At 41.7% G+C, this 17,346-nt stretch overlaps 1 protein-coding gene across 9 annotated transcripts in view; it reads right to left on the bottom strand.

The window, feature by feature from the left end:
* The window catches only part of LOC132823183 (multiple C2 and transmembrane domain-containing protein 1-like), a 646,464-nt gene that overhangs the window by 359,473 nt on the left and 269,645 nt on the right, over positions 1 to 17,346 (bottom strand). For all 9 annotated transcript variants that reach the window (XR_009645516.1, XM_060836773.1, XM_060836799.1 and 6 more), the window contains one exon: positions 12,836 to 12,978. Coding sequence is in view for 8 of the 9 variants with exons in the window: in XM_060836773.1 (XP_060692756.1) it covers positions 12,836 to 12,978 (143 nt within the window). In the remaining variant the exon portion in view is untranslated. The remainder of the gene's footprint in view (positions 1 to 12,835; positions 12,979 to 17,346) is intronic.

Genomic DNA, 17,346 nt, shown 5'->3' on the forward strand with positions numbered 1-17,346 from the left:
TCTTGATCATCCCCCAACCTCACTGCTTCATCACTGACAATCAAGACTTTGAGCTCTGAAATTCCCTCCCTGGTTTCCTCCACTGAGTTGTTGTTTACCTGCACTATTCTGTTTTCAATGTGAGTCCTGACTTAGTCTGTCCACAGTTTCCTGTTGGTGCCCCCTCCCCCCAATTGCATCCAGTCTATTTGACCTAAGGAATGACAATGACATGTCTCACAAGTTCCTTCTGCCGTGAAGGGGCAGGGAAGAAGTGGGTTAAGGCAGTGATGGCAGTTACTGATAGGCAGTTACTGAACCCTTTACACACAATGTATAATTCCTATCTGCAATTAAAACTGAAATTCAAGTCAGCCAAACAGAGTTGGTCCAGAGGTTCTCAATAACATAGAAACCCACCAGAGAAAGCTGACAGATTACTCACCGGGCACAGTTGAGGGCATAACTGAATCGGAATTCTCAATGAGTTCCTGTTGCCTAACAGTCAAAGATTTAAATCAAAATCAATTCTATGCTTTATGACATCTTAAGCAAAGCTTGAACTACTGTGTGACTGGCCAATGCTCTGTCCATCATTGTCTGCAGCCAACGTGACCAACCAAGTGTTGCTTGCCAAATGATTGTGTCTGTGTCTTGACATGACTGTGTACTTATAATATAAATGATAATACTGTAAACAACGTGAATTTATCTTTAAAATATATAGATACAAAACCTTACAGGCATCCACCAGATGTCAAATGAATGCTTTTGTTGAATCACTAAAAGCAGACTAAATTCAAAATAGCAGACTGCCCGATGTGTAACCTCATCTAGAAATACAAAATGAGATACTTAGAATTTAAAAGTATATCACAGGGAAATCCTGCGTAAATAACTCCATTTTGAATAAACAATGGTTCAAAGTTAATATAGTAGCCATTTGCTTCGACTGTGATAAGACAAGCTACGAGACACCATTTTGGCAGAATTCCATGAATGACACCATTCAAGAGGGGAAGTTCTCAACAGGGAGTTAGAAAAAGGCAAACTAGTTCAGACTGCTGTAATGAACCAGGCAAAAGTGAGGACTGCAGATACTGGACACCAGAGTTTAGATCAGAGTGGTGCTGGAAAAGCATAGCAAGTCAGGCAGCATCCCAGGGCTGAAAATGTATTGCTGGAAAAGCGCAGCAGGTCAGGCAGCATCCAAGGAGCAGGAGAATCGACGGTTCGGGCATGAGCCCTTCTTCAGGAACATCCCAGGAGCAGGAATATCAATGTTTTGGGCAAAAGCCCTTCACCAGTAATGAATCAGGCTACCAATGGTCACAAACTACAGTGCCTTAAAAGAGAAAGCAAAAGGAACCTTCACGTCATCCCCGCGCATATTCTGTTCAGTCTGTCCGTGAAAGAAAAGCCGCTACTATTCAACTGCAATCACTGTCACTTCTGCTGAATGTTGAGTTCAAGAATTCATTACCTTCAACTCAGAATGAGAAACCTTCAAGCCAGCCAAGAGTGTAATGATAACACAACACCTGACTTGCATCTTTATAACAGTGCTTTTCTATAATTATTTTGAAATTTTGGCTATACTTTAACGAATAACGTTACCAGTTTGCCTTAGCAGCTTTCAGCAATAATTATGTGATAATCTAACCATTGATCTTGTATAAGACTAACGTCTTACTTTCGGTTATTTTTGAAATGGAAGACTCAAAAGAACTAACAAGTGACTAATGAATGATACAAATTTGCAGTTCCAAGACCACTCTCCGACATGCTTACACATTATTGTGCATTATTTGAAAATTTGGTTAACAACTCATAAAGCAGACTTAGAGTCATAAAGTCATAGAGATGTACAGCATGGAAACAGACCCTTCGGTCCAACCTATCTGTGCTGACCAGATATCCCAACCCAATCTAGTACCACTTGCCAGCACCTGGCCCATATCCATCCAAACCCTTCCTATTCATATACCCATCCAAATGTCTCTTAAATGTTGCAATTGTACCAACCTCCACCACTTCCTCTGGCAGCTCATTCCATACATGTACCACCCCCTATGTGGAAAGGTTGCCCTGCAGATCTCATTTATATCTTTCCCCTCCCATCCTAAACCTATGCCCTCGAGTTCTGGACTCCCCAACCCCAAGAAATAGACTTTGCCTATTTACCCTATCCATACCCCTCATAATTTTGTAAACCTCTATAAGGTCACCCCTCAGCCTCCGACGCTCCAGGGAAAACAGCCCCAGCCTATTCAGCGCTCCCTATAGTTCAAATCCTCCAACCCTGGCAACATCCTTGTAAATGTTTTCTGAACCCTTTCAAGTTTCATAACATCTTTCTGATGGAAGGAGACAAGAACTGCATGCAATATTCCAACAGTGGCCTTACCAATGTCCTGTACAGCTGCAACATGACCTCCCAACTCCTGTACTCAACACTCTGACCAATAAAGGAAAGCATACCAAATGCCTTCTTCACTATCCTATCTACCTGCGACTCCATTTTCAAGGAGCTATGAACCTGCACTCCAAGGTCTCTTTGTTTGGCAACACTCCCTAGGACATTACCATTAAGTGTATAAGTCCTGCTAAGGCTTACTTTTCAAAAATGTAGCACCTTGCATTTATCTGAATTAAACTCCATCTGCCACTTCTCAGCCCATTGGCCCATCTGGTCAAGATCCTGTTCTAATCTGAGGTAACCCTCTTTGTTGTCCACTGCTCCTCCAATTTTTGTGTCATCTGCAAACTTACTAACAGTACCTCTTATACTTGCATCCAAATCATTTATGTAAATGACAAAACGTCGAGGACCCAGCACCGATCCTTGTGGCACTCCACTGTACAGAGTCCTCCAGTCTGAAAAATAACCCTCCACTACCATTCACTGTTTCCTACCTTTGAGCCAGTTCTGTATCGAAATGGCTAGTTCTCCCTGTAGTCCATGAGATCTAACCTTGCTAACCAGTTTCCCATGGGGAACCTTGTCGAACGCCTTACTGAAGTCCATATCGAACACATCTATTGCTCTGCCCTCATCAATCCTCTTTGTTACTTACTAAAAAAACTCAATCAGGTTTGTGAGACATGATTTCCCACACACAAAGCCATGTTGACTATCCCTAATCAGTCATTGCCTTTCCAAGTACATGTACATCCTGTCCCTCAGGATTCCCTCCAACAACTTGCCCACCACCGACATCAGGCTCACTGGTCTATAGTTCCCTGGCTTGTCCTTACCATCCTTCTTAAACAGTGGCATCACATTAGCCAACCTCCAGTCTTCCGGCACCTCGCCTGTGACTATCCATGATACAACTATCTCAGCAAGAGGCCCAGCAATCACTTTTTCAGCTTCCCACAGAGTTCTACAGGACACCTCATCAGGTTCTGGGGATTTATCCACCTTTACCCATTTCAAGACATCCAGCACTTGCTCCTTTGTAATATGGACATTTTTCAAGAGGTCACCATCTATTTCCCTACAGTGTATATCTTCCATATCCTTTTCTACAGTAAATACTGATGCAAAATACTCATTTAGTATCTCTCCCATTTTCTGCAGCTTCACACAAAGGCTGCCTTGCTGATCTTTGAGGGGCCTATTCTCTCCCTAGTTACCCTTTTGTCCTTAATGTATTTGTAAAAACTCTTTGGATTCTCCTTAATTCTATTTGCCAAAACTATCTCATGTCCCCTTTTTGCCCTCCTGATTTCACTCTTAAGTATACTCCTACTTCCTTTTCTAAGGATTCACACAATCTATCCTGTCTATACCTTACATATGCTTCCTTCATTTTTTTAACCAACCCCTCAATTTCTTTAGTCATCCAACATTCCCTATACCTACCAGCCTTCCCTTTCACCCTAACAGGAATATACTTTCTCTGGATTCTCATTATCTCATTTCTGAAGGCTTCCAATTTTCCAGCCATCCCTTTACCTGTGAACATCTGCCCCCAATCAGCTTTCAAAAGTTCTTGCCTAGTACCATCAGAATTGGCCTTTCTCCAATTTAGAACTTCAACTTTTAGATATGGTCCATCCTGTTCCATCATTATTTTAAATCTAATAGAATTATAGTCACTGGCCCCAAAGTGCTCCCCCACTGACACCTCAGTCACCTGCCCTGCCTTATTTCCCAAGAGTAGATCAAGTTTTGCACCTTCTCTAGTAGGTACATCCACTATACTGAATCAGAAAATTGTCTTGTACGCACTTAACAAATTCCTCTCCATCTGAACCCTTAACACTATGGCAGTCCCAGTCTATGTTTGGAAAGTTAAAATCCCCTCCCATAACCACCCTATTATTCTTACAGATAGCTGAGATCTCCTTAGGGGGTCTATAATACAATCCCAATAAGGTGATCATCCCTTTCTTATTTCTCAGTCCCACCCAAATAACTTCCCTGGATGTATTTCCGGGAATATCCTCCCTCAGCACAACTGTAATGCTATCCCTTATCAAAAATGCCACTCCCCCTCCTCTCTTGCCTCCCTTTCTATCCTTCCTGTAGCATTTGTATCCTGGAACATTCAGCTGCCAGTCCTGTCCATCCCTGAGCCATGTTTCTGTAATTGCTATGATATCCCAGTACCATATTCCAAATCATGCCCTGAGTTCATCTGCCTTCCCTGTTAAGCCCCTTGCATTGAAATAAATGCAGTTTAATTTATTAGTCCTACCTTGTCCCTGTCTGCCCTGACTGTTTGACTCGTTTCTGTTCTCAGCTATACCCGTCTCAGATCGATCTCTTTCCTCACTATCTCCCTGGATCCCACCCTGCCCCACCTTACTAGTTTAAATCCTCCCGAGCAGCTCTAGCAAATTTCTCTGCCAGTATATTAGTCCCCTTCCAATTTAGGTGCAATCCGTCCTTCTTGTACAGGTCACTTCTACCCCAAAAGAGATTCCAATGATCCAAAAATGTGAATCCTTCTCCCATACACCAGCTCCTCAGCCATGTATTCATCTGCTCTATCCTCCTATTCCTGCCCTCACTAGCCCGTAGCACTGGGAGTAATCCAGATGTTACTACAATCGAGGACCTATCTCTCTGTAATCTCCGTTCAGAATCTCAACCTTTTCCCTTCCTATGTCCTTGGTTTCAATGTGGACAATGACCTCTTGCTGGCCTTTCTCCCCCGTGAGAACATTCTGCACCGTCTTTGAAACATCCTTGATCCTGGCACCAGGGAAACAACACACCATTCTGCTTTTTCACTGCTGGCCACAGAAATGTCTGTCCGTACCTCGGACTAGAGAATGCCCTAACACAATTGATCTCTTGGAAGCTAATGTACCCCTCGTTGCATTCAAGTCAGTCTCAATACCAGAAACTTGGCTGTTTGTACTATGTTCCTTTAAGAATTCATCACCCCCTACATTTTCCAAAACAGCACACCTGTTTGAAATGGCTATATCCACAAAAAGCTCCTGCACTAGGTGCCTACCTCTCTTACCTTTCCTGGAGTTAACTCATCCATGTGACTGTATCTGAGACTTTCCCCCCTTCCTATAACTGACTTGAGGTATTTTTGAGATATCGGATATAGCAACCGAGGGAGAATATTCATCTTAATCCAGGCTATATGGCCAAGCCATGATATGGGCAGTCCCTCCTGTTGCTGCAAGCCCTGCTTTATCCTCTCAAACATCTGTACAAAGTTAGCTCCATACAGCTGCCAGAAACGAGGAGTAATAAATAGAGAAAATTCCTAAATAGAGAAAAGTTTTCTGTGACCATCAAAAAGGAAATTCCATCCTGCCCTCCATCTTCGGTACCTCCACCAACTGTCCCATGGGGATTACTTCCGATTTTGTGAAATTTATCCTATATCCCGAAAAGCTACCGAGTAATTTAATTTTTTGTATTAACCGCGTTATGGACTTTTCTGGGTTAGCTAGAAACAGAAAGACATGATCTGCATTGAACGTGATTTTGTGTTCCCCAATTCCCACCTTTGGTGCCCTTATTTCAGTGTCTTTTCGAATAGCCTTTGCCAGTGGTTCAAGTACCAAGGTGAATAGTAGCAGCAATATGGGATATCCCTGTCGGCTACCCCTCTCCACATCGAAATTAGACAACTTAACCCCATTTGTAATAGCAGCCATCTTAGGGGCTTTATATAACACTGCCACCTATCTAGCAAAGGCCTCTCCTCAACCAAAACAATGTAGAACTGCAAAGAGATACGACCATTCCACCCGATCAAAAGCCTTTTTCTGCATCTAGGGAGACCACCAGACCTGGAATAGCTCTCTGATGACATAGTTGCACCATATTCAATACCCGGCTGATATCATTAGAGGAGCTGTGGCCCTTGATAAAACCCATCTGGTCCTCTTTTATACTAACAGGCAACACCTTCTCCAGTCTCAAAGCCAACACCTTTGATAAAATTTTATCTCATCAAAGGTCTTCCTTTCCTTTATTACAGCCCCAGAGAAGTCATGAAAAAAAATTAATTTTGAGCCTTTATAAGCCAAAGCCTGTGGATCCTCTCCCAGTCTTCTGACTGTTTCAATCACTAAATGCTTTTCCTTGTACTGCTGGAGTCACACTAGGACCGAGCAGGGGCGCTGAGCTGGCCTGGACCTGCGCAATGCGATCCAGTGGGCCTGCTCCACACCTACACAGCCTGACTCAATCCCCAGGCCTAGCAGCACCAGAATCCATCCCTTGAGGAATTCAGCAAGACTTTCTCCTTCCTTCCTGTTCAGATAAGCTCAAAATTCGTAAGGATTTTCTCCGACCTCGAAAATCGAGGTTGTCTACCTGTTCCTGCAGCACCCAAACCTGGCCTCCTAGAGTTCGAACCTGCCCCTCGGAGCTCTCCGTTGCGGCCTCAGAGCCTGCGGTCTTTTGTTCCACGACTTCAAAGCGCTGATCCAAGGTCAAGATTTCCTGCTCATGCTTTGCCAGCATGGCAGTAATTGGTTCTAGCCCTCCCTCTATCTTTACACAGAGTATTGTAAACTCTGTGAGTGGATGCTGCTGCTCCATTGGACTCAAGGGCATCACCACAGAAGTTGAGGTAATGGCTCCACATGTGCCCTACATAGTAGGCGAGTGCCCTGCTTACTGCACTCCCCTCAATCCTTTTCCCTTGGATGCCTTCATATCAGCACCAGACCTTCTAATGTTTAATTTAAAGGGGCTCTAGGTACTCTACCAGCTTCAAGCTACCGACTTTCTCCAGGAGTGACTAGTGGCCCAGGTGGGGGATAGGGGGTGGTGGTGATAGGAGTTCACCTTGTCCAGGGTATGGCACAGAGTCTAACACAGCAGACTGTTCAGACTGCTGCCATCTTGAATCTCACAACCTTCCTATGTGTCAGGTATAACTCCAACCAGTGGAGAGCTTGCTCCCAATGCCTATTGATTCTGGTTTTGCTCGAGCTCTTTGATGTCACACTCAGTGGAATGTAGCCTTGATACTGTCTGCAGCAAGTGGTAAAGGGATCAATAAGGGAAAATAATCATCTACTTTTCCTTGTCTACACCAATCCACCTGTCGCAGTTTTGTTAGTCTATGATTTGTCACCTCATGGTCCCACCTTCATATTGAGAATATATTCCATTGTTCAGAGGAAAGATCACTTGACCTGAGACGTTAACTTTGATTTTTCTCTTCAGGTGCTACCAGGTCTGCTCAGGTTTTCCAGCAATTTCTGTCTTTGTTTCTGATTTATAGCATCTTTTCAGGGAGTTCATTCCACTGTGCTGTGTGGAACTATTACCGTGCTAAATGGTCCAGACTTCAAACAGATCTAGCAACTTGAAACTGGACATCTAAGTAGTGTTCTGGGCCATCAACAGCAGCAGTATTAAATTCAACCGGAATCTGTAACTTCATGGCCCATCATATCCCCTACTCAATCATTATCCTCAAGCCAGTAGATCAACTTGAGTTCAATGAAGAATGCAGCAAGGCATGCTGGCAGTAGTACCAGCGTACCTAAGAATTACGTGTCAGCTTGTTGAAGGTGCCATACAGCCTACATTCCAGCAAAAAACATAGAAGCAGCATGCAACAGACAGGCTACGCAATTGCCCAAACACAAACCCACAAACAACAGGTCAGATCTAAGCTCTGCAGTCCTGCCACATCCAGTTGGGAATGGTGGTGAACAATGAAACAATTAATAGGAGTAAGAGGCTCCACAAATATTCCCATCCTCAATGATGCAGGAGCCCTCCCCCTCAGTGCAAAAAATAAGACTCGATGATTTGCATCCACCTTTAGCTAGGAGTACCAAGTGGTTCTCAGCTTTATCATGGGGGTTCTGAGAAACACATTTGCCAGTTTTTAACCAAATCAATTCACTCCACACATCAAAAAAATGGCTGAAAGCACTGGAACTGCAAACTGTGTCTCGACAACATATTGGCAATAGTTCGGAGCCCCGAGCCAAGCGGTTCCAGTACATTTATAATACTGACATCTATGCAACAGTGTGGAAATTTTCCAAGGCCTGTCCTGTACGCAAAAACCAGAACAAATCCGATCAGGCCAGTAATTACTCTTGATCACGAGTAAATTAACAGAAGGTGTCATCAACAATATTAATAAGCAGAACTTACTTCACAATAGCCTGGTCACTGATGTTCAGTTTGAGTTCGGCCCAGGCCATTCATTTTCTGAACACATTACAGCCTTAGTCCAAATTTGGCCAAATGAGTTGAACTCCAAAGGTGATGTAAATATGATCACCTTGATATCAACTGAGTGTGGCATCAAGGAGCCCCAGCAAATGTAGAGTCAATGGAAATAAGTGGAAAGACTCACCACTTATTGGCTTCAGACCTGGCACAAAGGAAGATGATTGTGTTTTTTGAAAATCAATCATCCCAGTCTACAGCAATCCTCAGGGTATTTTCCTAGGGTCAATCATCTTCAGCTATCTCATCAATGACTTCTTTCCATCAAAAGATCAGAAGTGGGAATGTTTGTTGATGATCATATAATCAGCAACATTTGTGACTCTCCTGATGTTGAAGCAGTTAGTGTCCATATACAGCAAGACCCAAACAACTACATGGGATTGGTGTTGTTTCATGTTTGTTGGTCAGCATAGACATGGTGAGCTGAAGAGCCTATTTCTATGCTGTATATCAATATAACATCCTGGCTTGACCTGAAATGTGGCAAGTAACATCTGAACCACACAAGTGCCAGGCAACAACCACCTCGAACAATGAAGTATCTAACTATTGCTCCTTAAGAGTTAATTACAACAGCTCAAACCTCGCTATCAATATCCTGGGTGTTACCATTAACTAGAAACTTGGCTGAACTGAACCAGCCACACGGTTCTGACCTTAACTGATGCTATTACTGCTGTTATCCCAAACTGAAACCTGACTTGATAAAAACATGATCTATTTGTTTTGGTTTTAACAAAGGGGTTTCCCACTGCAAAAAGCTGAATGCAATGCTGCAGATTTTGCTTTAGCAATATACTGAAGTCTATCAAGAAAAGAAATTAAGATAAAATAGAATAAACTGAACCATCTAACTATGACACAAATTCAAAGATTTTTAAACACACAGCAGAAGTGTAAACCCATTAACAAATACAGACAATGTTGGAGAAACTCAGCAGGTCTGGCAGAATCTGAGAAGAGAGAAACACGTTAAAAGTTTGAACCCTGTATGATTCTTCTTCAGACCCAGTAAGAAACGCTACAGTATATTAAAAAAATAACATTTTTAAAAATAATTGTTTGTTTATAGCTATTTACGCTTTGAACTCAGTTCTATTTTTTACTCGGGGAGAAAGTGAGGACTGCAGATGCTGGAGGTCAGAACTGAAAATGTGTTACTGGAAAAGCGCAGCAGGTCAGGCAGCATCCAAGGAACAGGAGAATCGATGTTTCGGGCATAAGCCCTTCTTCAGGAATGGGGAAGGGCTTATTTTTTTACTCACCCTCTATCTCCTCAGCATTTCCTTATCCTATGAAGTCTTGAAGGTTCACTCACTTCACCCTGGACCTCCGGTCACCACTTCAGTTCTCCAAAAGATTTATCAGGAACCAAATGAAATTATTCACCTTCAACACAACTCTTTGATTCTATAATTCATATGAACAATTGACATAACTAATAGTTTTACAACAGTTCCTCCAGGCTCCCTGGCTCAATTATAATTTAGGGGATGGATCACTCCTTTTCAATTCTAACCTCATAGAATAACTGTAAATAAACTTTCACTGGTAATCAACTTAATTCATTTACTTTGGTATTGATTAGTAGTTTCGCAATCATGTGTTCCCATCCTACTTAACTATAAACAGAACTTTAATTCCAAAAAGTAGAAGTTTTGTTCTGAATTATAATCCATAAATAAATGTTTTGCAAAACTAGTTTAATTATATCTTATTTTTCCCTCTTAATTAATCTTTGGTGACTTGGTAAAGGCTGGGGAAACTGCCAACATAAATGACTTTCATGAACTTCCTCAAAATTTTCCTTAAAAATAATAAAAATAATCCCAGCCTGTAATTACTGACTGTTCCTCCACTTCACCATTTTACATAAATAGTTAAAACCATAAGAGTAAATATATGAACATGTAGAAAAAAACCTCGGAAAAATTTGGTTATGTTACTACAGTCACTTGGTGAAAACGTGTGTTTTTTCAATGCAGATTTGCTTTAACAAGATTGAAGAATTTAGACTGTTATTTGTAGAACGCAAACTTCCTTATCTGTATTGGCTGTAACACAATTCCAGTCCCATTAGTTTGACTGATCAGATTAGATTAGATTTGATTCCCCTACAGTGCGTTAATTTGGCCCAACAAGTCCACACCGATCCTTTGAAGAGTAACCCATCCAGACCCATTTCCCTCTGACTAATGTACCTAACTGGTGTTGCTATTGCATGATTTTCCTATAATGCTTGATCGTACCAGAATGGAACTATCGCATTACAGTAAAACCTTGATTATCCAAACATCAATTATCTGGATTTTGGATAATCCGAATAAGATCTTAAGGTCCTGTAAAAACGGCATTACGCAACTCAGCATTAAGTTATCAGTTAAACGTTATTATGGCGTGCATTGCCGGATAATCGAGAAATTTGGATAACCGACACTCCTAAATTACCGCTTGTTTCCAGTTATCCCACCTCGTTCGGATAATGGAGGTTCTACTGTATCTCAGAACTGACTTTAAGAAATTCTCCTGATGTAATAATCACACTGGCCAGCAGGTGGAGTGCATAATCTCAATGATATAACACAATACTGTTAATGCAGTTCTTATGCTCACTTCTAATGCTTTTCATCCCCTGACAGAAGTGAAATTTTTATGTTCATCAGCATTTTCACTTGTTTTCAGATTTGAAGAATTTGTTAACATTTTTTTAAAAACCCAATAGCTGTCATTTTGTTCAAAAAAGGTAAAAATTCTGGATACTTAAAGAGAATTTTGTTTACTTGGTACATTATTACAGTATCAAGATGCTCCAAAACATTATACAAGTCATTTGGAGGGCAACCTTTGTTGGTACATTCCTGATGAAGGGCTTATGCCCGATATGGCAATTCTCTTGCTTCTCGCGTGCTGTCTGACCTGCTGTGCTTTTCCATTGCCACACTTTTCAATTTTGCCTGTAAGTAGGCAAGTAAGGAAGAAAATTTGCACAATAAAAGGGATTTTGGGGTTCACATTCACAGATGCCTCATAGTTGCCACCCAAGTTGATAGAGATGTTAAGAAGGTGTATGGTGTGTTGGCTTTCATTAGCAGGGGGATTGAATTTAAGAGCCACGAGGTTACGCTGCAACTCTTAGAATATTGTGTTCAGTTCTGGTCGTCTCATTATAGGAAGGACGTGTAAACTTTAGAGAGAGTGTACAGAGGAGATTTACCAGGATGCTGTGTGAACTGGAGGGTACGTCTTATGAAGAAAGGTTGAGTGAGCTGGGGCTTGTCTCATTGGAGTGAAGAAAGATGAGAGGTGACTTGATAGAAGTGCACAAGATGATGAGCAGCACAGATAGAGTGGACAGCCAGAGACTTTTTCTTAGGGCAGAAATGGCTATCACGAGGGGACATAATTTTAAGGTGATTGGAGGAAGTTTAGAGGGAGATGTCAGAGTTCGGTTCTTTACACAGAGAGTGGTGGGTGCATGGAATGCACTGCTGGAGGTGGTAGCAGAATCAGATACGTTAGGGATATTTAAACGACTCTTGGATAGGCACATGGATGATAGTAAAATGAAGAGTATGTGGATTAGTTTGATCTTAGAGTAGGTCAGCACAACATTGAGGGCTGAAGGGCTTGTACTGTGCTGTACTGTTCTCTGATCAAACTAGATCAAGGTTTTTCACCAATTTGGTCAAAACAATTTTTGGATTGATGTAGCAGTTAAAAATATAAGGTTTGAAGATGTCAAAGAGATCCATCCTTGAATTTAGTTGGCTATGTGTTTTTGAGACAAATTATAGAATTACACAATCTACATGAAATCCCTTATAATTTCTCTGGGTTCACTTATGCACTTAACATCAGAAACGTAATCAGATTCTGTGAGGGTGAACTTAACAGGTGACAATGTGAAACCTCAACAATTTGGTAGGTAAACTGTGGGACAAACTGATTACCATCCACAAAATGTTGACCACTTTGGATTATACAAAGTTAAATTCCATCTGCATGTCACTTTAACTTTCATTCATTGACTTATGACATAAATGGAAACAAAAATTGGGTGGGGGATTTGCAGTTGCCTGTTTTGCATCATCACCCAAAACCTATTTCATCTTTTTGATGTTTTCTCACTTATAATTGCCAAGCAGGGATGTTTAGAGATTTACCTACCTTTATATACACAGTTTCTGCAATGTTTTGTATCAGAAGAGAAATTTTTTCATTCCAAACTGGATTGAGGTTCTTATGAATTATTTTACTTCTGTAAACTTCCTTCCTTGCTATTTTGAATTTCACATATGGATCACTTGTTCCTGAAATAGTATTGAGAAAATTCAGTGTGAAAGTATTACTTTGCTATTTGAAGATAACAGTTGCAATAATTTAACTGGAAATATATCAACATTGTTTAATATTATCAAAACACTTTGTTAAAAGCTTGACATTTAGCAGAATATTTAACTTTTCTTCATCACATAAGCAATCTATCATTTTTATGATTTGGCAGAGATAATCAGAATACCACATGACAAGCACATCAGGGAATAACAATGTGTGAGATTTTCAGGATCCTTCAGGGTATTTGTATAAATCAATCAGGATTTGGAGACGTCGATGTTGGACTAGGGTGTACAAAGTTAAAAATCAAACAACATCAGGTTATAGTGCAACAGGTTTGATTGGAAGCACTAGCTTTCGGAGTGCTGCTCCTTCATCAGGTTGTTGTCCACAAAGCTAGTGCTTCCAATTAAACCTAATGGACTATAACCTGGTGTTGTGTGATTTTTAATTTTATACATCAATCAGGTGTTCCAATTGTAGCAAACATTTTTTCAAATATTTTGAGATTCATTACTTTAATTACTTCTACTTAAGCAGTACACTAGGGTAGCAATGATGGAACGTGTGTGGCAAAGGCTCCCATCGATACCTAAAAATTATATTGGGGTCCTAGCTGCCCAATTTGGTTTCTGTATTATGGGCAAGCAGGCTGTATTTCTCAGAATCTAACACAAGATGGCAGCAGATAGATCGAAAGAGTAAATTCACTCTAAGTAGATTGTCCAATTTTGAGACTACTTTGTTTGTACTAGGTGGCACAGGTTAAATTTGCTTCACTGCAGGATGAACTGTTGGAAAGTGCTCAATAGACTGTGTACCTACACTCTCTATCACAATGAGCTGCCGATGAGTGCAGGAGGCAGACTGTAGAAAATTATGGAATTCTTAATGAATCACAGCTGCAACAGCCAGTGGAAATTTAAACATCACTTCCTCCAGAAACTTCATCTTTAAGTTTAAGTATGAAAGGATAATGTGAATGAACAGCATGAATCATATGTGCCTGATATGGAAAATGTGTCTTTAAGGAGGCAAACACCCCCACCATTCCTGCCTGTTGCCCAAGGGTAACTTATCAAACATTCGCCTGGCCCTTTATACTTCTCATCTACCTTAAATTGGCTACTTAAAGGCAACAATTAGTGTGACAGACAGCAATATGTTCTCAGCCCTGGCCTAGTCAGCTTGACATAAAACTATGGACAAGTCAGTGGGAGGGTGATGGGAAGGCCTCCCAGAAAATTTGATGAGCTCCATGACCTGTGAAGCCACCTATAGGGAATCACAAAAATCTGCCTTTAATGTAATCATTCATGTTGCTCCAAGGCACAGTTATTCCTTAAGTAACCATTGCGATGGAACAGAGGCTCAGTGGATCGCATTGCTGCCATAGAGCACCAAGGACCTAGGTTCGATTCCAGCCTTGGGCAACTGTCTGTATGGACTTTGCACATTCTCCTTGTGTCTTCATGGGTTTCTGACTTGTGCTCCAGTTCCCTCCCACAATCCAAAGATGTGCAGCTTAGGTGAATTGGCCATGATAAATTACCCATAGAGTTCAGGGATGTGTAGGTTAGGGGCATTCGTCAGGGTTCCTCCATTTTCCTCCCACAATACAAAATGCACAGCTTAGGTGAATTGGCTATGCTGAATTGCCCATAGTGTTCAGGGATGTGTAGGTTAGGGGCATTAGTCAGGGGTAAATGTAGGGTTGGGAAATGGGTTTGGGTGGGATACTCTTCGAAGGGTTGGTGTGGACTTATTGGACCAAAGGGCCTGTTTCCACACTGTAGGGTTTCTACAATGCTATGAATTTAAATCATTTCTGGTCAGTGCATCACATGATATTAAGTTACACCTTAAACCATTCATTGGACTCATCAACCAAGTAGTGTCAATGTTGCAAAAAATATGCATAATCAGAAAAAATATATATTTGTCAGTTATATTTTTAGAAAGAACAGATAATAAAATTATTTGATTATCTGTCAAAAATAACCCTCCTTGATTGTAACTTTATGGCCAGAGAATGCTATTAATGCAGTTGACTCTTTACTAATAAAATGCTTTCATCTGATATTACAGGCTTCATTAATTCACCTTAACAGTCTTTGCTTGTTCAGCATTATCAATGTACTAATACGTGGTTATCTCATTACCTAATAACTATTGTTATACATGCATTTTATGCATCAACTCAGTTTGGTTTCACCACAAGATGGCGTAACACTCCTTTCACTTCACAATGAACAGACATAGGCAAATATAAAGAATTGAGAGGTAGGTTTGTAGCTTGCTGGTTAGGATAAAGAAATGCAAACACAATCATGGAAGGGTCAAAGGGTGTTCAAAATGTCAGACTGAACCTTACTTTTTTTTGGCTAAGTTTGAATTGCACTGAGTTTCTTGAAGAGTTTGTTATCACAAGGCCTGGTGATTTCCATCACTGTTTCTTACCAAGCTGGGCGTATTAATTACCATCCTCTCCCCATGGTATCTGTCTCGTCCAGTTTACAGCCCAACTTACCATGTGCCCTTCCATGAACAACAAGCCGCTCACCGTATTGCAGTTGAAATGATGGCATCCCTTGTACCTGTGCCATCTTCAAAATGCATCTGTATGAGCACTGGCATTCTAGTCATGAACACGAAAACCACTGGCAAAGGGACAAATGGCATCATGATTCCCTGACAGAACTCTGCAGGTCTTGGTGGATGGGGTGGTGCAGACATGGCTTCCCTCTTCTAGGTCAGTGATAGGGGAAGCTGCACCACCAGCAAGACTGCCTCCTGTGCTCACCACCAGCTTATTGTGATAGAGAACACTAATACATGTCTAGTGAGGACTTCACTAAAATAACTCTGCAGCTGGACAGCTGATACTCTTAGAACTGTCAGAGACCAAACACTTGCTCAGGACCAGGCAGGAGAGGACTCTGTGGTTGGCAATCAGTGACTTCAGACTAATGCATAGAGAGTAGCAGTAGTCAGCAATGGCCCTCATTGCCCAGAAGTTACAGCAGTGCAGCAAATCATGTGACCTTCTTTCTGCCTCCAAGGACAGGTTGTTGCCACACAGAGCCAGATTCAGCATACTCAGGGTACCCTGGATGGACACACACCCCTGCAATCCATTGTGCCAGCCACTGGTCCCCAAGGCCAAAGGCATGGCAAAATAGGCTATGGGGAGTTTTGACCCCAGTCCAAGTGTCCACGTGGCTCCAGGAGACATAGTGGTGCCAGCAGGCACTTAGTCAGAGGCTGGGCCACATACAGGTCCTTCAGCAGTTTCCACTCAGGGCACTGGAGAGATGACTGGGTCCTCCACCTCCAGCATGACTGCCCTCTCTGCCCTTTGGATGTTCAAGCCAAAGAGAGTCAAATTGCCTCTGGAAGACCCTCAGTTAGTCTGACCCATTTAGACACAAGTGCCATTCAGCAAGAAACCCTTCCCCAAGACTGAGGATTGCTGAGCAGCAAGAGAGGCTGCTGATTACTGCGGCTGTACTACAGCAAAGCAAGGCAATGGCTGCCAATATACTACCTTCAACACTGTAGGCTCTTCGACTTCACCTTTTGAGAGGTACCTGTTGAACACCTTCTGGAACTCCATGTACTACATATCTATTGGTTCATCTCTATCTTGAAAGGCTCAAATAAATTAGTCAGATGCAATTTCCCTTACATGGACTCTGTTTGAGTAGATTATGATTTTCCTTCTTGCCTTGCCTCACTTCACTTTACTTCCCTTCCCTTCTGCATTTACCCAGGGAATATGATGGGCACTGTTGCTGCAGTCCTACATAGAACATAGAACATAGAAAAATACAGCGCAGTACAGGCCCTTCGGCCCTCGATGTTGCGTCGACCAAAGTCTACCTAACCTACACTAGCCCAATAACCTCCATATGCTTATCCAATGCCCGCTTAAATGACCATAAAGAGGGAGAGTTCACCACTGCTCCTGGCAGGGCATTCCATGAACTCACAACCCGCTGAGTAAAGATAACTGTTACCAGTGGAGATTACAGAGCTAATAGCCAATTCAATCAGCCGGCAGTTGTCTGAAGCAGGATTGCCATACAAGTAAGGGACACAAGTTCCAAATGGCTATGGAATTGCTCTGATTGGTGAGCAAGTATTTCCCAGCTGCCTCTTCAGATACTGGGCTGCAAAATCCCCCATCCATGTGAAAAATTGTTCCCATGAGTTCAAATCCCATCATAGCTGCCAGGGAACTTAAATTCAATTAATCAAATAAATCTTGAATTAAAAGGCTAGTCTCAGTGAAAACAACAGGTTTTGATTTTAAACAAAAAGTTTGGTTTACTAATATTCTT

This window comes from Hemiscyllium ocellatum, chromosome 2, assembly GCF_020745735.1.
Source record: "Hemiscyllium ocellatum isolate sHemOce1 chromosome 2, sHemOce1.pat.X.cur, whole genome shotgun sequence".
NCBI lineage: Eukaryota > Metazoa > Chordata > Chondrichthyes > Orectolobiformes > Hemiscylliidae > Hemiscyllium > Hemiscyllium ocellatum.